Source organism: Chaetodon trifascialis, chromosome 22 (genome assembly GCF_039877785.1).
Source record: "Chaetodon trifascialis isolate fChaTrf1 chromosome 22, fChaTrf1.hap1, whole genome shotgun sequence".
NCBI lineage: Eukaryota > Metazoa > Chordata > Actinopteri > Chaetodontiformes > Chaetodontidae > Chaetodon > Chaetodon trifascialis.
The window spans coordinates 13,677,332-13,703,771 of NC_092077.1; the positions used below are offsets into that span (position 1 = coordinate 13,677,332).

General features: G+C 42.3%; 1 protein-coding gene across 4 annotated transcripts in view; it reads left to right on the top strand.

Annotated features, from left to right (window-relative positions):
• The first annotated feature begins 2,181 nt into the window (after positions 1-2,181).
• Positions 2,182-26,440, top strand: part of iqsec3a (IQ motif and Sec7 domain ArfGEF 3a) — a 98,478-nt gene continuing 74,219 nt past the window's right edge. For 2 of the 4 annotated variants that reach the window (XM_070992209.1, XM_070992210.1), the window contains exons 1-2: positions 2,182-3,006; positions 20,717-20,797. In XM_070992209.1, coding sequence (XP_070848310.1) covers positions 2,429-3,006; positions 20,717-20,797 — 659 coding nt within the window. In that variant the 5' untranslated portion in view covers positions 2,182-2,428. The remainder of the gene's footprint in view (positions 3,007-20,716; positions 20,798-26,440) is intronic. The other 2 variants (XM_070992213.1, XM_070992211.1) reach the window with 2 other exon arrangements.

Here is a 26,440-nt window from a genome sequence, read left to right on the forward strand (position 1 = left end):
CTCATTTTTGTCTCCGTCCAACCATGTGTCGCTGGTCGGGTGCGCAAGCCATTTTTCACTTCATGCAGCTTGTAAAGCAGCCATATGGAAGGAGGGACCTGGCTGCACCCACAATGGCTCACCACTGTGGTCCTAATATGTCACTGTCTCAAGGTCTTATGATATTTTTATTTCCTCTGAGCTGTTTAAAAAAGTTTCATGAAACTTTCAACATTGTCAGGGGAAAATAAATGTACAAATCCTTTGCAGCTTTGCCTCTGCTCTTATTTTAAAAAAAAACAAAACAGCATTAGTCACAGCATATCATTAATGTCACTCTTGCTCTGGATTGATTTAGCACACTGTCCTCTGCTTCATTAGACATTGATGCTAATTAACAATCATTTACTTGCGCTGAATGTGGACACCCTTTGGATTTAAAAAAGACCAATCATGAATAAACAATTAAGATTTTAACAAAAGTTTTCCTTTGAGATCATCTTGTCAGTGTAAAGCATTCTGTCAAACACAAGGGCCTGTTAAACATAAGAGCACAATTCATTTGCCAATAGACTAATGAGGAGTATAAACCCCTGTGCATTTGCAATGCAACTGAATGAAAGTGCAAATCTGAGAAGCATCACACTACAGCAACAAGCACCCGGTGAGGTATCACTTTAGTGTGTATCAGGAGGGATCATCTCTGCAAACCTAAAACCCATTTCCTTTCCTTGCTCTGCTTGCATGCTATCTGGCTGGTTGACTTGCTTTTTATTTCTCTTTTGGTAAAGTCAGAGACACCAAAGTACAGACTAAAAGGCAGCCTCCTTTGCTTGATACAGTTTGCAAAAATCCATACTGATATCTCACCGGAGCAGGAGCAGAGAATATTTTTTTTTCCCGAAAAAACATTATGATTTGTTTGCATTGCGAAAGAAAGTGGTGAATGTAAATATGCTGAAGAGAATCCGCACCAAGTCTGTAAAAACAGATCCGCTTTTGATCAAATCATCTTCACACTGTGCTGCTAAGTGAGCAGCATTAGACGTTAGTGATTATCCTCCACCACGCCATTCTTTTCCAACCCTTCAGGGCAACATCCCAAAAAAAACCCACAACAACAACAACAACAACAAAAAACAAAAAGCAGTTACCATCAAACACACAAAGACAAAAAGAGCACCATGAGCAATTCTCTGTCTTCATGAGCTATAGCTCCTATAATTCACATGCTGAAGTCACATCTAAAGCACCAGAAGCAATTTTCCCCAGATTTTGGGAAAAGCCAAATCGAAAGAGTCTATATCCTCTTCTGTGATAAAATAATGTTTGAAGTGAATGTGAAATGGAGAGGTAGTCACTGACAAATGGCAGTTGTTGCAGCGTTGTAGACAAGAGCTCAGTGCGCTGCGACTTAAGAAGACACATGAAAGATACAAGCATATGAGGAAAAAATCTAAATCCATTTGAAAACATGTACAGAACTGAGAAAAAAGCTGCAAAGAGTGAAAACACAACCAAATACACGCAGCGGAACCGAATACTTTAATGTTTAGCTGAAACATTCTGATTGCCTGATTCAGAGTTTGAATCAATAAGCTGGTAATCAGCAAAAGGCTAGCACCAGATTAACTGCAGATATCTCAAATAATATCTGAATCACGCAACCAGAATGTTAAAAGAGAAATTTGGTTGCTTTCTCACTTGGCAGCTTTTTTTTTTTTTTTTTCTAAATGCTGCACGTGTGAAATTGGTGAAGATGTCCTCTTAATGTGTTTGAGTTTCATCTATTTGCATGTGGTTTCTTAAATTGCTGTGCATTAAGTGGTTGAGGGCCACCATACGTCAGACTGGTCAGAATGCATCCCCAGATTGGATTAGCTCTGTAGGATTAATTAGTTTACGTTCTTACCTGACATCTGAAAAGACAGACGAGTGACCAGGATGTACAGTGGAGCGTGCGTGCGTGGGTAGAGTGAGGATACCTTCAGAGGCAAATAAAAGTCTTGAGGGATTCATTCTTCTAGGTATTAGTCAGTAAACTGGAGCTTATCTAGCAGGCAAAGACACTGGTCAAAGCGTATGTTGGGCTATGAGATGCAAAAAGTGTGAATTTACATGTGAAACGTGCAGAGCAGCCTCACTCCTTCCCCTGCGTGTTGACATCACCGGTCCACTACGGCTCCGCCTCCGCACACTGATGCTGATCCTCCGCTTGCATCAGCACCATTTCTGGTATCCTCACAGAGTGTCGAGAGAGAGAGAGAGAGAGAGAGAGAGAGAGAGAGAGAGAGACTATACAACCCCAGCAGAGCGTAGAGGCGTCAGACGGCCGCCACAGCATCCCGGTTACGCACTGTTCAGAGGCCTCATCGACGGTTTGCAGCGCCAGAATCAGCTGAAGGAGAAGTCAACACAGCCGGGCACACGGCCACAGCTTCAGTCAGTAATGGAGAGCCTGCTGGATAATCCAATGAAAGCCGTTCTTTACCTGAAGGAGCTCACCACCATCGTCCAGAACCAGCAAAGTCTGATCCAGACGCAGCGCCAACGCATCGACGAACTCGAGCGAAAGGTGGAGGACCTGATAGGAGAGAACAGACAGTTGCGGGACCCTCACCACTACGTCCAGCAGCCCGCTCAACATCACCACCACCACCACCACCCGACTCACCGCAGCGCCAGCCCTCAGGCACCGACCCACCTCCATCAGCACCCGGGGAGCAACAAAGCTGCGGCTCATCTCGGCCAGCAGGCGCAGCAGCAGCCGCCGCCGCCGCAACAGCAGCAACAGCAGCAGATTCCCGGTCTATCGGCCCAGCCTCAGCAGCACCCGACCCCTCCTGCGCCGTCTTCCCACCACCCTCAGCAGCTGCAGCTCGTTCCCACCTCCCCGCAGTCACCTAAAGCGAGCCAAGCCAGCCCGGACTCCGCCGAGGAGGACAAGCGGAGCCCCTGCTGCAAGTCCCTGGTTCCGCAGACTCCCACCGCTCTCTGCCGCTCAGTTGGATTGGCCAGGAAAGCGGAGTAAGTAGCTTTCATGCTGTGTGCAATGCAACAAAACAATCTTCATTTTAATGAGATTTACAGTAAATTATGCGGACTGTTCGAATTTGATTTTCCAGATAAAACCAACAATTTTTATTTTATTTTTTTTAAAGAGGCTCTTAATGCAAACGAGCTTTGCCTTTCTTCTCGATTCCACTGTGTTTTTTCCCCTTTTCCAACGTGACTTTTTATTGAAATGCTAGAAACTGCACAGTGTGTCAAACAGGAGACACTACTTCACTGTCAGTAGCTTAATCCCCCGTCTCATAAAACACACATGAAAGACTTGCATTCAGTGACCCTAATAAGATGGATATTTTCGCAGTGTACTCTGGCAAATTTTCCTATCTAAATATAGCAAATGTGTTTGGCCAGAAAACAATGTGACTGTCTCAAGGGCCATCAGATGTGATGCCATAGCCTGTTAACACATGAGTAAAGACTGGCAGCTGAACATTTTCCAGAAAAGCTACTGAAGAAACGGAAAAATATGCAGTACAGTACAAAGTGAAGTAATCCGTAAAAGCAAATCATATCACACTATATGAGCTCTGTGCTGGATTGCACATGATTAGCCTTTGATTAACTTCACATCTCTTGACAAGCTGAGACTTAATTTTCTGACAGGTAATTTAAGCTCCTCCTGTATCTTCACATTATGCACTCGGTTGTTGCCCTTTAAAATCAATCACATGCGTAATGGTTATTGATTTCGGGGGCCCAGGCTGGCATTTTAACAGTGGTGGTTCTGCACCAAGGTAGACTGTCACTACTAAACTCTGGAGATAAAGTATGTTTGGGTGAGTTGTAAGAGAACAGAAGTTGGTTAAATGATGCACTCAGTGTTTTGGTCATATCCCTTGCAGGGTTGCTGCTCTTTCCGGTGAGGTTACAGCTCTCTGTTCTGTGCCCCCTTGTGTTTCCACACTTTGAATGTGCAATGAGCTGAGTGTTCTTTAAAAAGCGTCTGTTTTTTAGGCTTTGCTGAGGTAGAGATTTCACAGGTGCCAGGGGAGCGTTGTCACATTGTAAACACACGTTAAAAAGCGAGCAGAGCACCAACTCCTAAAGGCACGCCCCTGACTTTGAGACAAATGGCAGCACTTTCACGGCGTTAAAAAAATAAACACCTACGATCAAGGCTCGATTGTTCAGACTATAGCTTCACAGCTTGTTCCTCATTAAGACACAAGCTGAAAGATGTTACGCTCAGAGGAACATAACTGGGGGAGGGGGGGTAAGAGCAAAGACATTAGCGGCTATAAATCACAGTCCTACAGCCTCCTCAGAGTTCCAGTACTAACAAGCCTGGAGTTTAAATCTACTTCCATGCAGATATGTTGTGAGTCAGTGTCTCTTTCTGGTGTCATACAGATTAATACGATTAAAATTTTGATATTCAGTCTGTCGCCCACTTCATGCTGCAATTTTCTTCCATTCTTTTTTGCGAAACTGCAAGTCCAGCCATATATTCTGGGTTGGATTGAGATCTGGACTCTCTGTGACGTCAACACTGATGTTTTGAAGCCATTCGTGTTCAGCTTTGACTTTATGCTCGATGTCATGTCTTGCTGGAAAACAAGTCTTCCAAGAAACTGCAGCTTTCCTGCAGACTGCATCAGGTTTTTGTCCAGGATCTCCTTGTATTTTTCTGCATTCATTTACCCTCACAAGCTTTCCAGGACCTGCTTCAGAGCAACATCCTCACAGCGATGTCGATCAGTGTTGATCAAAAGCACAATAAATCCCCTTTGATTCAATTCAATTTTGTAAAACAACAAAACATGAAATCTTCTTTTTATTCACACTGTATTCAGAACTGTCCCGAGTGCTGACTGTTCTTTGCTTGCGACTATCAAGGTCACATGAATTGCCGTTGCCAGAGCTGCACACACATGCACACTACACACAACGCACTGCACTGAGCCCCATCTGTTCCACCCCGCTGCATTTGCATTGTTTCTGTTAATCCAGATTGATTTATGGTGCCATTAAGACATAATTCCTAAAGAGCACAGGTCAGGAATAGTATACATTAGCATGGATACTAGAAAAAAAACTGCTTTCACATGGATTCACCCAGACATGGGCAAACAGACAAACCCGCAAAGATATGAGTTGTACAAAATAAAAGCCAGAGGGGGATTCAATAAGTAGGTTCATTCGTGATTTACCAACCGTGCCCCCTGACAGTTCTGCAGAATGAGAGAGGAAGACAACTCGTGAGAGAGCGCGTACTGTACACTATCTTATCCTTAATGTAAAAGCAATGATACATGAAAGAAGGAGATGTGATGGCGCATTGTAATTTCCACTCAGCATTGATCCTGGTCAGACAAGATGGTTTATCACTGTGCTGTCAGTGCCCCCGGAGAAGTGATACATTTCTATTAACGGGTGGATGACAGGGACATGTCACAAACTTACTAATAAGGGTTGAGTTTTTATGTGTCTGTATATTTAGCCACGTTATTCCATGCCTCATGTTACATGGCGCCTCTGTGAGAGTGAGTGGTATGCTACAGGTGTAATACCTGATGTGGGATCAAAGTTTGTCACGCTTTAAAGGATAGGTTTGACAGTTTTGTATGTATTAAAGAAACATGTTTTTCAGGTTAACTAGTGAGCTTTTGAGGTGTAAGTAAGTGAATTTTGTTACCTGTGCACTAAGCCAGGCTAGCCTTTTCCCTGTTTTAGGTTTGTAAGTTAAGCTAGCCTGGCTGCTAGCCGTACCTTCACATTTAGTGCACAGGCTTAAGAGTGGTATCAATATTCTCATCTAACTCAGCAAGAAAGCTATATTTCACAAAATCTCATGCTTTTTTTCTTTAAACGAGAAATGTCATCATACCTGTGCCCTCTCCTAAGGAGGACAACCAGCAGAAGTAGCCTCAAATAGCAGGAACAAGCACAAGGTTGTGCTCAACCTCTTTTAATAAAATATGCCCGACTTTATTTCTATGGAAGTAGCGATAAGCTTCAGAGCTCTTCAGATTCGTTGTCGCTTCACTGTCGGTTGCAACAGAATCAAGAAAGTGCTGCTGTTCATTATCCAAAGCCGCTTCTTCAGGTCGTCGTCCCATCCCTTCATAGTGAAAGGCAGAGGTCTAATCACATTATCCTGTTCAAGGTTTGACTGGCTGTGTTCCCACGTCATTTATTTCCCCAAAGTCTCTTAAAAAAGGGAAGATACCTGTCACAAACTGCAAATTTTCACAGGAGCTTGGTTCAGTGAAAGGAATAACCGAATGCAGGGTCCTAAACTCATGCAAGGTATCATGGGGCTAGGAATAATAACACGAATAGGTCCTTGTGTTAATTAGTAAAGTAAGGAAACAAGGGAGCAAGCAAGTAACCAAATAATCCCTTAATACTGGGATGTACTGGATTTCCAACTTCACCACCATTTCCCCAGCTCATCTATGGTTTTACTTGATTGAAAGGAAGCAGAGAATCCATTTGCAAAGCTTGAAATGAAAAATTAAATGCTCGCTCACTCACATCATGCATTCCGCATCTCTTCCAGTGGCATAATTTGAAGAATGCAAATCAAGGCAGCCTTCAGCTTTCGAACAGCGAATGTGGTTTAAAAAGTTGTTTCCGTCCCTAGCAGACTCCTGCTCTGGTATGAGCTCAAACTTCTCAGACGGAGAAATCTGAAGTGTTGCAATTGTGTTACTCAGTCTGAGAAGGATTCTTAAGGGGCCCGTGTGATGTGAGGGAAGCCTTCAGCAATCCTGTCTACTCTTCTTTCTTCCTCCTCTCCCTGTCAACTGCACCTCCCACTCTCAGCTTCCATTGTTCACATCCTCATTTTCTCCCCATCTTTGACTCCTTGTTCCCTCCTTGTTGCCTACAAATGATACCTTGGTCCACCGTAACTCATTACTCCTTCCCCCTCCTTGACTGTCCTCGTCTCTTCTCCCCTTCAGAGTCACTGTATTTTTACATTTCCTCTTCTCTCCTCTCCACCTCTCCGTTCCCCTTTCCTGTAATCAGCAGCTTATGCTACAGTGGCCACCTCTGCAGTCTGGATCAGTATTCAGTCCCATCCTCTTACCATCAGGCTCTCCACCACTTAACCCATCTCCATCTCCTGGCTGGGCTGTTGTGTTCAGTCCACCCTGTCCTTTGGTTCTCAGCATACACCCGGGGGATGCCGTGTGTGTTAAAGTGAGAGAGTGTGAAGGTTGGACCCTGTGTTCAAGAAGAGGGAGAGCAAGGTGGTGTGTTTAGAGGCGTGTGCGTGTCTGAAAGGTAGCAATCCTGTTGCCTGAGGTGGAAATCCCAGGGTTCTCATAATGCTCTAGGTGCTTCTCTGCTGCTTCCCTGCCTCCCACACAATCCTGCAGATATATTAGGCTCTTACACGCAAAACACTCACTAATGCACACAAACCCTAACAGGCCACAGGCCACCTGGCATTATATTTTCCGTGCTGGCCGTGACGCCCACCATGCCCTCGCTCCCCTTCTTCTGGCCTTGTGCCTGCTAGAGCACAATGTATGCCATCTTGCAGGAAGAAACTGGGATGAACAGATAGCACTTAGAGTTGGGGAGTTCAGCACACTCTCACACATACATCTATTCCAGAATATCCCTGCTGACTGCCTGCTGGATGCTGCAGTGTCTCCTTGTTCTGATGCTCTCAGATCAATGAGCCTGAAGCTTTGCCAGGCTCCCACAACTATGCTAACCCCTTGGAGCCACTCTAGCCTTCATCTCCAGGTGCCACATCCTTATCTTCAAGCCAAAATATCTTTTATCTCAGTATATCAGGGGCATTTTTTCCAAATAATATACTTAAGCTTTAAGCTTTGTGGGAGCAATGCACAACCAACACAAGGTGAAACAAATTAACCTGTGCTAACAGTGTGACTTCTAAAAGCTGACACAGCTGTGTGGCTCACTGGACGACACTGTCCTCACCATAAATGGACAGTATCAGTTATTTGTTCAAATAATCAAAATGACCTTTATGTACAGAGTTTGCATCTCATCTTTTACCAAATCACCTATGCAAGGTGTTCAAATGGCGTACTGGTCCACACCATACTTCTCTGGCCCTGTCCTCCTTTCTACATTTCCCTTCCTGCCACCATCGAGAGTTGGACCCTCCTCTCTCCTCTTTACTTTGCTTCCCCTCCCCTCGGTCTGAATGGGAATCACGTCTGCTCGGTTATGACAGGGTGGCTTGGCTCGGCTGCTGCTGGAATGCAAATCATGAATATCACATTTGATGCGTAGTGCTTTTAAATTGCTTCATTTCTCAGAGGACATAGCTGCTGGGTGATTCCTGACTCCCTGGTAGAATATTAGCTGTTTTCATGCACAACTTGAGCAAAGACAGTCCCAGTTGTCTGTAATCCAGCAGTGTGGATTTGTGTTTGCCTGTTAAAGATTGCATTTGGGTGTTAAAGGGAAGAGAGAACAGCTGTTGTAAGGGGAAATGATATATATATCATTTTCGGTCTTTTTCATTTTATGTGGTGGGTGTATGGTAATCAGGGATGCAACTTGCTTAGGCTTTGGCTTCCTGGACATCTCTGTTGGTCTGAGGTGTTGGTTTGATCCAATTTAGTCAACACGTTACCACTGCTAAATTGATTATACTGAGTACAGGTTAGAAATAAATAAGTTTGCTCCACTCTGTATCTTTGCAAATAAAGTTACGATTACCTGAATGTGTATTTCTCAGAAACGTGGTCGGAAGCACAGAGAAACAATTCAGGACTGCACACACAGAATTGGATCAAAAGTCAGAATTTCTTGATTTTATTAAATTTTAAACAGATCCCAGACCTACATCCATATGAAACCCCTGCAAACACTCGTTTTCATTCGTTCAGTGTTCTTTCAAAAATACAAAGACTAAAGAAATTGGTTTCTTTGGATCTCTTTCTTTATGCATGTCAGTTCCAGCCTGCAGCTTTTGATTGATGGTATATTTTGGCAGTCTTTATGCACCTTTCAGGTTTCCAGATATTTTGTTCAAAACTAGAGGGGAAGATGATTATGAAGAACATGGTGAAATGATACTGTAGCTACAAAAGAGAATGACAGACAGGCTAAATAATTAGACAGATTAAAGAACAGGACAGGGGCAGAATAATTTAATACTGAGAGGCTTCACAGGACTGAAGAGTCCAAATGTTGTCCCACTTTCCTCACAACTTGGCTAAAATGCAGACAGATTCTTTCCAGTGTCCTCTGCCTCTATGATCCAATCAATCAAAATGACAACGTTTGGCCCAACCATGAGTTTTTCTTTCAACATGGCTCCCAACTGACAGTCACTCGGACAAGATGCCGACTTACTGAAAGACAGACGTGTCATCTTCATCCTTGACTCATCCAGATGTCTCGGATGACATCATCTTTCATATGTAAATAGTGCACTCCCATATTATAGCTCTGCATACGATTTGAATATGTTTTTGCTGTTAGTCATGTTACGCTGGCTGCATAGTGAGTTGCATCCTTCATGGTTGGAGGTAAATTATTCACACATCTGATTGATGCATTTCAATTCTTCTTCATGCAAGTGAACAGTATGCCTAATGAGCAATCAGGAGACAGCGTGGGACATCAGTATGCAATCTGCATATTTCAGAGTTATGGCTGCAAATGGGAAACTCATCAGTGTTGTCATCTGGCGTCACTCAATCTGATTGCATAATATAAGCAGATAATTTGATTAAATAATCAAAAGTCTCTGCAGATCCTTACAGTTTTATTATCATTAATGTGAAAATAATAGAATATAAGCGTTATTATGTTAAAAGACATACTTAAATGTGTTATCAAAGCAAATCTCTTGCTTTTTACATAAAAGAGCCAACAGTTACAGTATATTTTAAGCAGCTGGCCACTTACCAGATACAGTTTAATAGCACAGTCAATGTGGAAGTGAGAAAAAAGTGGTAACGTGTAGATGTGATAAGTGTAACACTTGATAATACACCCATCTTATCACACTCTTTTCATGGCCCTGTAATGCATTACAACCATTTTATCTTTCGGCACAAAAGGTCTTATTAGCTGGCAGTCAGCGGCTGCTTACATATGAGGTGTTGTAATAAAGCAAATGTGTGGACCGTAGACTAACACTTACAGATGTCTTGAAAATGATGCATCATTTAAAAGTGTGTTACTCCAGTATTTGTCCTTCTGAGACGGTGGGATTCCTCAAGGGCAGATAATGCCGTGGCGCGACGCTCATTGGTTAGTGAGCTAATGACCTGTGTAGCTCTGGGAAAAGGGATGTTTGAAAGAAGGAACCATGTGCAGTTGTGGAAAAATGTCCACCCATCTGTCACAGAGATTTCACCTCCTGAGAGCTTAGTGCTGAAAATCCCTCAGCAGACAATCCAAATTGTTTTGCACCATGTGTGCTAGTGTGCATCTGTGTGTGTGCGGGTATGTGTGTCCAATGAGGGTTTGTTGAGTGGTTAAATTATGGACTTGCATTAGAGCTGAACATTTTGATCTAGTAGTGATTTTCTGCATAATTTTGTGATTGAAAATTTGATTATTTTCCGTAAATTAAACTACAAGCCTATACCTGTGGTTATGACAGTAGAAAGTTATTTTGCTTCTAAAAACAGATGAAATAATGCAGTTATTTGTTGCTGACTGAACCTAAAAGTCTTTTAAGCAAACTTATGTTCTTCTATTAAAAAATGACAACTTTAGCTTGTTTTTTTTTTGGAGATAGTGGCTTGCTTGAGATTAATAATATTAAAATACAATCATGATGTCCAAAAGTGATGGGGTCGTGTTTACCGTGTTGATAAGAAGGGCCCATATGAATGCACCCATCTTGTGGTATTCACAATCTTAGAGGTGGAAATTTTGTAAAAGCAGGTTCATCTTTCGATGGATGCTAAAGATATATGTTGTAATTTAGAGTTTTTCTCTGCAACTTTATAATATGTCAGAGGAAAATGCTGATATTCCCAATGGCCTCTTTTTCATGTGTTATGATCTCTTTGCATTTCCTGCATTACGTTACCCACTCGCTGACTTTCTAAACTGCTATCCTTGGTGGCTTCCAGACGCCAGCAACAATGTCCAACTTACATCGTAACCGTGAGTTCACAAGTTCCATTTGGAGGCATCAACAGCCCCATATCTGAACCCTAGCTGTCTGAGCTAGCTTCAGCTTCACAAACTGACATAAAAAGATGACTTCATAGCCCCAAATCCCAGAGGTCTCAATTCAGAGCTCCTAATCTGAAAAGTTTAAGGATGACATCATATGCTTGAAAGTTTAACCGGCCGACTCAGACATCTCTGTCCATCAGCAAAGTCATTTACATTTGACAACTGCCAGGATACCTGCTAGTTTTATGTACAAAAAGACAACACTGGTCTTTTATGAACAGCAGAAAGACACTCTTAATCTTGTTCCTCAATTTTTTCGTCAAAAAGGACACAAACTGGTTTTTCCTCCGTCTTCCATCTTTGTCCAAAACTGCACAGAGACAGAGTAAACATGAGAATCTGTTTTTTTTGTCAACGTTCATTAAACAGTTGAGTAAATTTACTGGTGGCAGTAACACATTGGTGAAATGAACAGTCGCTGGTATAAAATTGTACTCGCTACAGCTTGGTCACACACTGTTAATTATGTAGGTTATAATAGCTTGTGCAATTTGAAAATTGCACTCTTTAAAATTCAATATAAAAATGACTGATTGTTCAACCCTCGTTCATGTTGCAACAGCAGTGTTTATTTCATGCAAGATTGCGGTTAAGAATTCTAATGTGCATTTGTATATTATTTACAAGCCACTATTGCCTCTCATAAGGAAAAATTTAATGGTATGTTATGTATTAGTACGAGTATTACTGGAGTTCATTTGTTGACCATCGCTCTCTATCCAGTCTAATCTCCATGTCCACTGTTGCTTTGTGTGCAAACACACAGATGCACAGGCACAGACTTGCCGTGGGAAACGTCAGGTATGGTTAACTTTACGACCCAGAGTAATGTTCAAAGCTATCCACCTAAGGCTGCGAGGCATTGGAGAGCTGATCGGAACAGGCACAGCATGTCCAATCGACTTTCCTAGTCTTTTCAACACATCACACAAAGCCTCAACCAAGGCCAGCCATAATTTATTGTACTGTGCATGTGAAAAAACAGGGGACATGTCTCCTTGGCTAATAATTTACACCCATACTTAATTATTCATTGTCATTTTTTACACATTCCCACATCCAATTTCCTTGACTTACCTTTCATATAAATGAATTGAATTGTCCTTGTTTATGTTTGATTGCCTGCAGTTTTTGTTGTGTACTATTATAGAGGTGGGTTTGTTACGATGCATTAAATGCTTGGTTGAGTGGAGAATTGAATCTTATCCTGAAGGCCACGAGTACAAATGACTAACCTGCATTTGTGTGGGTGGCCGTGCATTAAATTCTGTGTGTATGAGTGCCTCGTTGGTGCTTTACCTCACGACATTTAATTAGAATTTGGGTTTTCCACATAGTAGACTGTCTTCACATTCAGATGACCATAAAAGCATCTTGCCCTCCCCCTGCACTGTGGTTATATCATCAGCGCCTTTCTGTCAACCCCTTGATGCCAGGATTACATCATAAGGTACGCATTGCCAGAGGGAGGAGCTGATGACTCTGCCAGTGATGTCATCGGAGGTTTCATCCTAAAAGAAGTGAATGAGATGAGCAGGACATGAATGAGTCATACATGTGGGAACTCAAGGAAAGAAGTTGCTGCACGTGGATGACGTGATCTTTTTCGTCACATCTCCTCCATCATCTGCCTACATCACTTCCTCCTTCTTGTCCTGCACAGTTTTCCTCCCTGGTGCAGAAATCCAAACCCATAATTCACAAACACTGAAGTTTTGTGCCTCCCTCGGTGTATAAATAAAAATAAAATTCAGCGCAAAATGTATGGGTGCTGGTGCTGATCTACTTGATGGGATTTTCCTAATCAGCCCAAGCCCTAGTTCATATATGACAACCACGTCAGCTTGATAGCTGTCAAGCAGCAGCATGAAGCATGGAAAATATCTGTGAAATTTGACCCACTGCCAAGTCTTCAGCAGATGGCCCTGCAGCAACACAGTGTAGCGTGATGCTCGATATGAGCTGCTAAAACTGTTCGGTAATGGAGGCACCAGCTGGAGATCAGATGAAAACATTAGGAAAAACTTCTGCTTTCATGGAAAAATGAGCGACGACAAGTTTTTGATTTTTTTTCCCGCTACAAGTTGAAATTCGTCCTTTTGTGTTTTTTTTTAATTGTTTTTTGAGGGCTTTTTAACCTTTATGATCGTGATAGCTGAAGGTATGACAGGAAAGAAGGCAGAGAGAGAGGGGACGATACGCAGCAAATGGGCCGCAGGTGGGAGTCGAACCTTCTGTGATTTTTTGTTTTGATATTGGCAAATGTTTCCATCTTGTAAAAATGTCTTTCTAACATTAGTTTACCCTGAGATGTCATGCAATGTTGCAAAAAGAAGAGGATAACTAATTAGGAAATTAACAACAATTAAGCTAATTTGTTATATTTAATAACCCAACAAATACTTGCAGATTAGTTATGTTTTAAATCAGTGTGAGAATCATTTTAGCCGAAGCAGCTAAGCTAACAATGTTTGCAAGCTAGCTGCTAGCTGTCCTGTTTTTTGGTGGCTAAAGACAACACACCTTTCACGGCTGTCTCTCTGAAATGGCTGTACCATACCGACTAAAATTTCAGATATCTGTCAAAATACTGCAGCGGTTTGGTAAAGAACACTATATTTTCATTTCTAACACAAACTTGTCCGGTAGAAATAAATCCCGCTCACTGTCAATTTGAACCCCTTCAGCTGACGGAGCTCTTTCTTGACAAGCGAGCACCAGGAAGTAGTTCGCTCCTGCTCCCCCCCGGGCTCAGCTCTCTCCTTCTCTGCTTGTTTTACTCCTTCGTCAAAGGCTTCCCTTTTAAGTTTTATAGAAGGGGGACCAGCAGTGGGGAGTTGAGTTGAAGACGTACGTAAAATGTTGAGAATCTAGTAAGAACTCCTCCTTTGATTTTTAGGGGATGACATCAAAACTTGACGTTTACGTTTGATTTTTTCGATCGTGTGTAGTTTTTCTTCTGCAGCTGCTGAAACCAATGACGTGCTGCTCTTAAACAGCCTGGTAAACATTCAAATAAAATCCTCAAGCAGGTCCGATGTTCATGTGAAAGTTAACACCCAGCACATTTGCTTCTCTTCTGTCTGTTCTCTTACAACTGTGCGATCTTGACTTGTGATCTCAAGAGGTGCTCAGACAGACATGATGCAGCATAAATGAAATCATTTCGTATTTACTTTTAAGTGCCGCAGTGGAACCTCATAAGCCACAATGAGGCAGAGGTGTGAATAAGGCTCAGATGTTGCTGCTTTCCTGGCACTGGAGTTTTTAAGGGATAGAATTCAAGGACACAATGTTTTCTTCGTCCTCCTTTGTTTGCCCTCCTCTTGGGAAAAGTGGGCTTGCTCTCTCGTCCATCTCCTCTTCTCTGGGTTTTGCTTGCAGAAGGCGAGCTAAGCCGCTTGGGATGGTCCGCGCTGACGTAAATCTTTCAAGGAAGCTTTTTTTAATTCACTGTGCGTGTGTGTAAAGGAGTCAATATGGCAGGCTTTCAGGACTGAATTTTGAGGTGTGTATCTGTGTGTGTGTGTGTGTGTGTGTGTGTGTGTGTGTGTGTGTGTGTGTGTGTGTGTGTGGTGCAGCTCACACAAGAGAAGTCTGATTTAGTTCAAGGATATATGTCTGCTTATAATCCTCTGCACAATCATGTTTAATACATCACTTTAACCTGACACTCCACCACAAAGCTCTGGGTGTGTGTGTTAATTTTTTTCTCTCTGCGAAAGCCTTGCACACTTTCAGCCTGTAAAACATAGTGATAAACTGCCACTTACAGCGACTGCCAATTTGCCAAATGGAAGTGAAGTATTGCAAAAACATTCTGAGTGTCTTTTTATTTTACATGATAGAAGTGCTTCTAGCAATACCGCCATGAGATGAGTTGACTTGTGGAATGCATATATTAGCCAATGTAAATTTAATCTCAAGGATTGTGATGATCTTTTTGCTGATGCAGAGCACGCTTTTTTATTACCTTTTTCTAAATGTGAAATACAGTAAGCATGCATGACTGACAGAGCAGCTTGGTTTAAACCCAATTTAAATAGAAGGTTGTTTCGCTGAGGATTTATGGCTCGTCCACACATATACGCATGTTTTTGAAACAGCGTCTTTCCCCCTTTGCTCTGGAAAAACGATCCTGCCTACGCAAGCACTGTTTTAAAAGAATCTCCATCCAAATAAAAATGGAAAAACACAGCTGAAGCACTATCAGGAAGTGACATGACCCTAATCTTAAAACCATGCTGGCCCATCAGAAGCTATATATTATTAGCTACCTGCAACTGGAGGTCCAACTGGGTGTTGGATTATGACCTCTGTAGCACATTCAGCCTCTGTTGCTCAGTATAGTGGAAGAGTAACTGTACATTCATGTGCTTGTGAGTGAGGGATTATTTTCAACTTGCCTTACTATCGCTATATATGCATGTTTTTCTTTCTCTTTCCAAATTCTGCTTTTGATTTGACTTTGACCTTGACTCTGAAATTCATTTATTCCAAAGTGTTGCATCAAAAAAAAACAAGGAAAAGAAATGATGGCAACAAACCCAGAAATCCCTTTTTAAGCAAGCAGTCGTGCCTCAGACGTACCACTGTTGTTCATATGTTTGCCTCCTCCAAGGTCAATTGTCTTTGTGTTTACCATGTTTGGCCTTCATGGGCAGCCTAATACTGCATATTACGTTATTTCAATGAGCGAACACATTCACAGCTATTTTTTCCCCTGACTGCCAAGGAAATGGTCTGTGACAACTAATCCATCAATTATTGCGAGCTTTGATTCCCCCCCTCCATCCCAAGCTTCAAAATGCATCACTTCTGCGTGCACAGATCTTTTTCTGCCTTGAGCCGAGTTGAATCAGCCGGAGAGCTATTGGCACAGCAAAGCCGAATTCAACACAAGGAGGAGTGCATCGACAAACACATTAGACACGAGAAGTTAAAACAAAATACAATGAAACCATGGTGTGCAGATTACACTCTCCCTCAAACAGACCCAGTGTGTGGAAGAGCTTATAAAAGCTTATAGATTTTTTATAGGTGGTGTTAGCGGGTTAAGACCACGAGGGAAGCTGAGTCAGTGGTGTGGAAGATCAGAAACCGAGTCATGTGAGTTCAGTTTAATCTTCGGCTCCCGCGTTGATCAAACAGCGCGCGGCGTTCGGGGGAGGTGTGTTTGAAAATGAGGAGAGGGATTGTATTGCAAAGTTTCTAATGTGCCGAGCAGAATTCGTGTCGATTTGGAAGAAATGTGTAATCCTGAACATGGGAATGTCTGTTGTCACAATGAGTGTGAGCGTGGAACGAAATGCAGAGATTAATTAAGGAACTATTGCTCCCAGTCTTCTCAGATCAGCTTGTTTCTAGCATGAGCAGATGAGAGCTGACTTTTATGCACTTTCAGTCGTGTGTGCTATCTCTGCAGCACAGCGGTGCCTTTTAAAAGGTGCCCTCGTAAACCAAAGTTGTTGTAAAATGCTTGCAAGCTGTTTTTGAGTGGAAAGATGGAGGTGATAGTAAAACTGAGGAGAGTGATGGCAAAAGTAATGGAGAGAAAATTGTGAGGAGTCAGAGATCAAAGGATGGTGAAGATGAATCAAAAGGAAGGTGCTTTAAAAGATAAAAGGGGTTCATCCGTGAGGTGATTTTCTCAAATACGGTGTGAAATCAATGATTCAGATGTAACCGTATTATTTTATTTATGACACAGTTTGGCTCAGCGTAGCTACATGTCAGTGCTCCCTGTTTCTGTGCATTGTGCCTCATCATCAACTAACCCCTCTACACGCTTCCCGCCCTCGCCAATAATACCCATTGATTAAATTCAAATGAGCGCCACGCTGTCGTCAAGAAAAAGACGACTCAGCAGGTTTTGAGATCATGTTGTCTTTATTCATACATGCTGTGTATCGATCAGCACTCAAAATCAGCCTATTCACTCACTTGCTGAGAGTTAGATGAGAAGAACGATACCACTCACATATCTGTGCGCTATAGATGAAGCAGAAGGTAGCAGCCTGTTAGCCTAGCTTAGCACAAAGACTGGAAAACTGGAAACTGTCTTGTCATCACCATGAGGTTACCAGGAAGCAACTAATAAATGATTTTCAGAGATGAATTTTGGGACAGAGCTGTTTCCTGACTTTATGCTAAGCTAATCTGCTAGCTCTAGCTCCATATTTAGCATACAACTCTTGGCAATGTTGAACTATTCAAAGATGCTAACACCATTGGTTGTGTGACTATGAAAATTCCATTCTAGCCCCAAAATTCCCCAAATATATCCCATTATAAAGTTGGCATGTTTATAATAAGATCATTTTCTGTCATGTCCTGAAGAATTACTGCTTTTACTCATGCAGACACAGTGGATGTGACTCACGGCCTTTATTACAACAGCACTAATTCAACACCGTTGATTCACTTCTATTACCCTGATGTTTTTCCACCTTGTCCTGTAGAATATACACCCTTTATCTGTGTGAACAAGTGGCTCTGCTGCTTCCAACGCTTGCACTAATCTGTGTCCCCTCAGAGACCGCCTGTGTTCTCGACCTATTAAAAATGGCCACAGCGGTGTCGCGGTCGTTAAGGCGAACACAATTAGAGGAGACATTAACAATGGGAATTAATTTGCTGTCATACCCTCCCTGTACTGTCTGCTATTGTTGCTGTCAAATACCACCCAACCTCCTTTTTTAAGGTCTTTCTCTGTTTCTGCCGTACCTAAAAATTCTAACTTCAGTTTTTTCAAAGGACCTTGCGTGTTGTGTGATAAACTATTGCACTTCACAGCACGGAGAACAGGGTGGTTAGGCTGAACAGATTGAAGTGCTCTTGAGGTGAACCAGCAGTCACGCTCTTGAAGGAGGTATACAAGAAGACATGCAGGTCTACTTGTTTTCTCTGTCCTCCCCCAGGGGACAGACAGGAAGGGGAACAGAAAGAGATGAGGCCAGGGAGATTGACTACAGGGCAGAAGATAAAAAGGCGACAGCGGGGTGATAAGGGATGGAGGTGTGGTTGCTGCTGGGAATATTAGCCTTGCTTTCTCATCTTTATGTCCCACCTGTCTGCTCTCTGTCCTTCTCCGTGTCCCGTGTCCAGGGATAGGACACGGCATATGGAAAGCGGCTGCTCTTTTTACTGGCTACATCTTCTGACAGCAAGAGTAATTGAGCAAATTCCTCTCTGGCATAACACACCGTGCCTGCAGGACCCGGAATGGGGGGATGGGGACTCGCAGAGAGTGATGGAAAATCAGTGGAAAGGGGAGCAAAGGAGAGGAGTGGAGTGGGGGGAAGGGACGATACTGAAGAATGAGATGGATGAAAGTCAAGAATGTGAGCATTCAGGTTGAAGAAGAGGACACACTGATGGAGGGAGGAAAGCAAATGCACTCATGGCTTTCTCACATGCACATTAAAATTTGATATTCCTGCTCTTTCCTCGCTATATTTCAGTATCAATCTTCACTCGTGACTGTATATCTGGAGTACATGCCAGTAAAATAGGGGAATATCTTAAAAAATGCTTTGAAGCATTACAGATAGACTTTCACTATCCAGTAAGTTGTAATTAGCTTTTCTTCTGCCAAAATGTCAGAATGTTTTGGACATGTTAGTTTTGCAGTCTTTCCAGATTTACCTCTTTTCACTGTCACTGTCATCATGAGTTTTGGGAAGCATTTTTTTTCTATTTTTCAACATTTCATACACAGTTAATCAGTGACCCCAGAAAATAACAGGCAGATTAATCCTGAATGAAGATAATGATTAGTTGCAGTCCATATTTTGTTTGGCAGGCGTCTTTTTTCTGAACTCTCCTGCGTCTCTGTCCGTGGTGCTGAAACAGTGAAACCTCATCTCTTTCTCTCTATCTCCATGGTGATCAAACACTCAAACTCTCACGCTCTCCGTCTGTATCTCTCTCTTCAAATCATTTTCAGATCAGCTCAGCGCAGACAAAGCATACCAAAGCATATCAAAAGCTGAGCAAAGCATGTTGAATGTGGCCTTTCACTTCATCTGCAGCCTTTATTAAGTTTCTTTTCCAAAGCCCAGAACATGAGACCGTGTTCAAACTGCACTTTTAAGACTACAAACACATTGCACTTCACGTTGATATGATCTGGATAAAGGTGACCTGCAGAGTTTTCTTGTAAATGAACAAAGACTACCTGAGAATATAATGGACATCTGGTTGTACCATGGTCCTGTGTTAGCGGCACTGCTATAAACCAGGTGACAAAGCGTCAGTGGCTTAAATGCGAGCAGCCATTGTCTTGTGCCAACCAAACAGACACTGGGTCAGTGATTTTATGCTAGGGTAATCTCCCTATAAATATACTCTGTGGCAGCATTGTGTCTGGGTGGAGTGAGGGGGTGTGAGGGCTGGAGACGGTCGCTTTAAAAACATGCACTGAAAACAAGCAGGCTGTGTTTGTGGTCGGGGGAAACAGGCTTTCCTTGGTCAATAATCAAAAAAGAAGTTTTGTCTGGGAGATCACACAAAAATGCTGACAAAACCAGAAGGCCTGAGGCAAGAGGGAGTAAAAAGCAGACAACGGGTCAAACGGGCAGGCAGGCGAAACATGGGAAAGGCTAGAAATGCTACAGCTGGGAAGCATAGTAGACAATTTGGCAAGAGGGTGAATGCTGACTGTGGAGTATGTACTGGGGCTAATGATGGAGGGGAAGCAGGTGTGCAGGTCGGAGATTGGTCAGGTGATGAGCTAGAATAATAAATACACTGAGGACAACTGATGGCCAGGTGAGGAAATCTCTAAGTTCTTAGTAATTGTTAAAACAGTTAGTCCTTGACTTCATTTGTTGGCTGAAAAGGCTTTTTCTGGTTCACCTTTTATGAGTCAGTTTGGTCTAATAGCCTTTGCAAAGTCTAGACAAGGTGCAGCATTAAATCATTTTTATCCTGCTCAAGTGAGCAGAGGGCTAAACTGGAAGTTAGCTGGCTCAGCCGGTGGAAGTCTCTGGTGCACATTCTGCATGGCCACTGCAGCCCATAGACAACGTACAGCATGCATTCATCTGGGAAATTTCTTTACAGCAGGAAGTAGCTTTTTTTGGCTTCATGCTCCACAGAGCAGCGTTCAGAGGCATGAATGGAGACCCGCCTCCAACGCTGTATCCAGTTCTAATTGTACAGTAATGACTTCCACACAGCGGGCAATTACTCATGGATGTGCTATAATGATCAGGGCTTTTTTTTAAACATAACCTGTAATAATAAAACCTAGTGTGAAATCACACTGACCTTGGAAGTAATACTGGGTTACCACTGCAGTAAGCTAATTAGCTGCACATGCTAATGTTTGCATGTTACATTACAGTTGCTAAGCTATGATTGGACAATCATGGCCTGGGGGAGAGGTTAAGCAAATGTACAATTCTAAGGGATAGAAAAAATAATAACCAAAAGAAAGACCACCTTTTACATGAAGTACATAATGAAACCCTTTTTATCTTCTATTGATTCTATTATTCTGTTTCTGATATTCGCACAGCAATCAAACAGTGCTTCACCAGTTCTGCTGCCCCGCCCCTGAGGCCCCCGAGGGGGAGACCTCTACTGCCTGTGTCCCCAGGTAAGACGACTGCATCCTTGTAACATCTGCACAAATATTTCTTTTACTGCTTTATTTACTTTGACAAATTTGATTTTTATTTTCTGTAAATTTTAATTGCAGCCACTTACCATGCATCCTGTTAGTAGCGGTGCTGCAGTAGCTACTTTAGGCAACACAACTACCCCAGCAGCGTTCCCTAAGTTGAAGTGGTTGTAAATGCTTCAGTTTCTTCCGGAGGGCAATCTGAATTTCTTCCCCTTCGTGTTAACAATGAGGCAATAAGAGGGAGACTTCTGTCACATCAGCTTGGGTTTGGGTCTCTTTGAGGCTCTGAGATTGTTTTCTGAGTGACTCTGAGACACACTAGACGAGACTTGTTGTTTCCACAGAGTGTTAGCGCTTTGTTTGCCAGACTATTGAGATGAATCCACTGGAACACAGTAGTAATATCCAAATCAATCACACCAAGATCCCATTTCCTGGACAATGGTCAAGTCCTGGGTGAAGCTTTGAATAATTGGAAAAATATTACATTGAGTTTAGCAAGCAAAGCAGGATGATAATGCTGTTATCTTTCAGTGGCATATGATAGAGCTGATGCCGCCAGTTGGAAATTCATCTGTGCACAGACACTTCTGTTTGAATTCCAACTCTTTTATTTAGTTTTTCAAGTCAGCCAATTTAAAAGCTCTAATGTTAGTCTGATGTGATAATTTGTACCCGCTATCCTGGGAAATATGAAAAATAGAACAACTAATAATTGGCTGCCGGAATAACTGTACCTTTGTATGACGGCTTTGGAGGAGTATGATAATTGATATTTACTGTTGAATAGGCAGTCTACAAAATATAGAATGACAAAAAGCAATAATAAAGGCCTGTGATGATTATTATCTCGCCCCCTTCAAGCAGAAATGACAACACAAAATGTTGTTTGCATGCTGCTTTTATTCACCCAAGTGCACTCAACCACCAGAGCTTCAATGAAAATTATGGCATTCATCTGGCCAAGGCTCATCAGTAGCAATTAAGCCATCCACCCCAAAATGGTTTGTTTGTTGTGGGCTGCACATTGTACAGGACTGCTTTGCTGCATTGTCTGAGCTTGGCAGAAAGTAGCAGATAAACAAACGTGTGCTGATGGCAAACCATAGCCCCCGCAGTGCTGGATATAATAAGTGGCAGGCCAACAAGCACAGATCAAAATCACACTTTAAACACCTCAGAGGCCTGGTGTGTATTAAATCAGCCACATGGATGGACCGAAGGACAGAGAAATGCAGGAGATCAGTGAACTCATGTTATGGATTTGCCACTTGAAAGAAAAGCAAAAAAAGCAGCTTCATAAAGCTGTTTATCAGATAAATGGTGACTGAGTTAAGTCTCACAGTCTTACAGTATCCCAAAACACACCTCAAGCCTCCATTAAATACGTGTGGAGATTCCAGAGGCAGCAGTTAAAATTGAACAGGAGTGACTTTCATAAAGATCAAAGCTGGAGGGGAAATTGGAAAGGTAGACAAAAAAAGAAAGAAAAAGAGACAAGAATCGATCGGAGTTCAGCAGCTTGAACTTTGCTTGATAGAAGCCGTTTGGTGCTGTTGTGTTTTGTGATTGCTTCGGGCTTAGGGACCATTAGCTAAAGGTACAAACAAAGTGCACAACAGAAGGTCTTTGCTAACTTGTCAACTCCTCCAACTCCTCAACTCCCCCCCTGCACCAATCTCTGAAGCAAACCACTTCAAAGGAGGACTCTCTGGGGCCGAGACAGAAAGCAGCTTGTGGTTTTGTCTTTCTTTTCTGTTCTTGTTGCGTCTTATCTCTTTTTGAAAGCTGTATTCTGTTGTTGTTGATTTCTGTATTTCCGCATTGTTGTCAGTGATTTGTTGATCATTTACTCACGTGGCATCACCACATCACATCACAGCGACATAACTCCACATGGCACCCACACCTCATTGCATCCATCATCACTCATGTTCACTTCATTCGGGCTTGTCTCTCCACTGTGGTCACGTTAAGTTTGAAAGAGTCATGTATGAATATTACCATGTGACAAAAGTGTAATTTATGCAATGTAAAACTACCATAATGCATTGATGTGTGTACTGTAGGGTCTTTCCCATGCTGGAAACTGGTGAGCCTTCTTGTTGACACATGTAATGCATCTGTGTTCATGTGAAAAAAAAAAGTTCTTATCATGTTGCATGCTTTGGCTTGGCAGTGATCAGAACATAGCTCCCCGTCTATCTGTGTGTGTGTGTTAATGTACGTGTGTGTGTGCCAGTGTGTCACCACGGTACACACGGCGTAGGACAGATAATTCACATACTCCAGGAAAGCACACAACACTGTGCACAACACCAAATCAGTAGGGACCGGCCAAAAGAGATGAGTGAGTCGCACCACCATTACTGAACCCTCTCTTTATTTACAGGCTTTTAGAGGAGTCGCAGGCAGGCTGTATATTGTTCTTCTCAAAGGACAAATCCAGCATCTGAGGAGAGTGTCAGTGCTCCAGGAATATGAATACCATGTTGGTGGGACAATCTGAGCCTTTGTTATGTCGAAAATATACATCAATAATGCAACAAGATGCTAATAATAACGGATTATGTGGCTCCTATCTTATAATCATGCACTAAGTATTGCTATGGATTCAGTTAGTTACAGTGTGGGCTACAACTTGAGTCTGTTTTTTTTTTTTTTTGGCAAATTGGCAACATTAAAAGTATGCCGAGTGAGGAATTATCCCTTCGTGTTTGCAGTGCACCCATGGATGCCCAGGCATCTTGGCAAGGCAAGTTGTGGAGCTGTATGGAGCGTCTTTTCCCTATGATTTCCAAATTAATTTATGGCCATTTATTCGCAGTGGAGATCAGAGATTATGATACCCTCGGAAAGTTCAAGTCACACTGAATCAAAAAACATGTGCATCATGTCTGCATGATCGTATTTGAGTAAGCTTTTACAGCAAACTGCTGCAAGAAAATAACTTAAACCTTGCAAAAATCAACAAAAGCCTCTTATAGAAATAAATGTGACATGAATTCTGTGGTCTTATATTATTAGGGGCTCCACTTGCCATCAAACAAGGTCTGATTAACATATAAAAAGGACAGCTCATTGCCTCTTTGTGCACGGCCTCCACTCCAGGATGTAATGAAGCCTTATTTCACACGCTGAACCTGACAGACAAAGTGCAATCATTGATATTTCATTTGCACTGCTCCTTCTGCTGAGAGTAATTCAAGCCTCCGTGTCAGAGGGGTCAGCTCAGAAAAGGGCACCGGCGTGAGCTTCAACGAGAACTGATTGTACGAATTTGAGGCCGTTCTTACTCTTGGTTTGTATCTGTCTGCAGGGGAGCTTTATGTGATCAGTTAGGAAGCGGAAAACAAGCAGGTGATTACGGTGGATGTGGGATCATTCAAATGAGGAGAAAGTAGAAAGTTGTGAGCTGAAAGGAGACGTGAGGATTTCACTGTCACATATAATGAGGACCCCACGGAGGCTGGAAACTCACCCTGACAGTCTGGTCACTCTTGCCAAGCTTTAAGGAGGCACCAGAGGGTTTAGAGACTATAGGGGATTTGTATTCAGGGTCACCAAGTCAGATCCATAATCACTCATGGAAGGGGCTGATGCGGGATCTCCACAGCCTTTCATTTAGTAGGCGAGAGTGAGCCGTCTTCTGCTGCTCTGCGCTAAAAATTGCACTCAGGAGTTTTGCTGTTACTTTAACAGTTCCATAGGGGACCTTAAGTTTAACTTTCTGCCTTGCAGCAGAACTGAGAACTGCTGTGGTCAACACACAGGCCCCCGAAACCTAATAAATGGAAGGAAAGCGTTATTAGAATATTCTAGCATGGAGAATGGCACAGCAGAAGAACCATAAATAATGACACTCAGGAAGATGCCTGGTGGACAAGCCGCAGGTAGAATTATTATTTCTGAAATTGCTGCCGTGTGTTTTTGTGTGTATGCAAGTGTCCTCTCTCAGAACAAAATCCAGCCTTTAAGGTTAACTGGAGTGCAATGGATGAATTGGAGTACGTAAGTCTGTAAGATTCACATACACACTCTCACCTATTTATGCAATCTCTGCCTGAGTTTCCAAGTGGCAAACTGAGCATGTTCAAAGCTTGATTTCAACTGCAGCACGAGGAAAGCCTTGAAACAAACAGGATCTGCTTGTTCTTCATATCACTTCCAATACACAAATTTATCTTTGAAGTTTTTAATAATTGCCTCTTTTGTCCAACTCTTCATTTATTATCATCAGTGACAAAGAAAAACAGCAAAACCTTACATTTGAGAAGCTTGAACCAGTGAAAGTTTGACACATTTGCTTGAAAAATGGCAGGAATGATTCATCAGCAGTTCATTTTCTTTCGACTGCTCCACTAATCGCTGCTGCTCTAGTGCACAGTACAAGTAAACAGTATGGACAGTGCAAAGTGAAGCTCCTACCAGCAGATCAGTAAGAGTGCAGCTGCTTTCTCAGCTATCTTGTCCAGCAAAGCAGCCAATAAATCCTTGGCTAGGGTTTGTTAGAGGTGTCACTTAACTTAAAAGGTCATCTGTGTGTTATCTGGCTCTAATAGAGCACAATACTGCAGAAATGCCCCAGACAAAGGGCACATTACTGCTTTATGGGCTGAAAATATAAACATTAGTGATGCTAACTTTTTCAGATAAAAATGAAGCCATTTTAGTTTATTGATTTCTCTCATTAAATCCACTCCAGCTGCAAAAGAGGAGATGCAGACAGAGAGGGTGCAGCTGGTAAATATAAATCAGCATAAGAGATACTTTTCCTCCGTAGTAGTTTTCTCTATTTTTCCAACAAAATGTCAAGATAACTGTGAGATAACATTTTTGCAAGATATAAACAAGCTTGGAGCTCCATTGCTTACTCTGTCCACATCAGAGCCACAGCCCTGATGGTCCAGATCTGCAGTTCAAGACACAAACAGTCAGCCATTTACCTTCATTCATATTTAACTAACTGACCGTTAGCAAACTTATCAGCTTGTGTAACGTTATTTTCCCTTTGCAGTAATTTTTTTACCGAACAGAATGATTACCAACTAGACTGTGAGTACAGTCACTCCACCACGAAGAAGTATTTTGCAAAAACGCTGGGTCAATTTTGCTAAACCCTGGTGCTCTGGTGTTACCAGGCCCGTAAGCAAGAGTAGCAGCAGCAGATTAGACCTGCAAGTTTGCCCCATCTACAGGCAGGGAGAGGAATAGCTTCAGCAATTTTAGCTCTTGTGCCACCTGCAGGTAATGAGTGACAAACGCATTAAATGGGGTTCTAAACTGCTGTTGCAATTGTAATTTGTGAATAATCTAATTTCCTGTTGTGTCAAGTGTCCAACTTTTCTGACCAGCCTCTCTGATAAGTTGCGTCCTGCAAAATTTAAATGAAACTGTGAGTGAGTTATAAACTAGTTCCATGAGCTGCTTCACATGTAGAAGCAAATAAATAAAGTGAAAAATATGAAAGCAACAACAGCAGACTTATAAATAGAAGAATATTTTTGGAATAGCATTCCAGACACACAGAATAATGTCTTGCAGAGCAATGTCTTTAAGGCTTTTATGTCCCTGGTGAGTGCCAATATGTACTGCAATGCCACAATTTGCATAAAA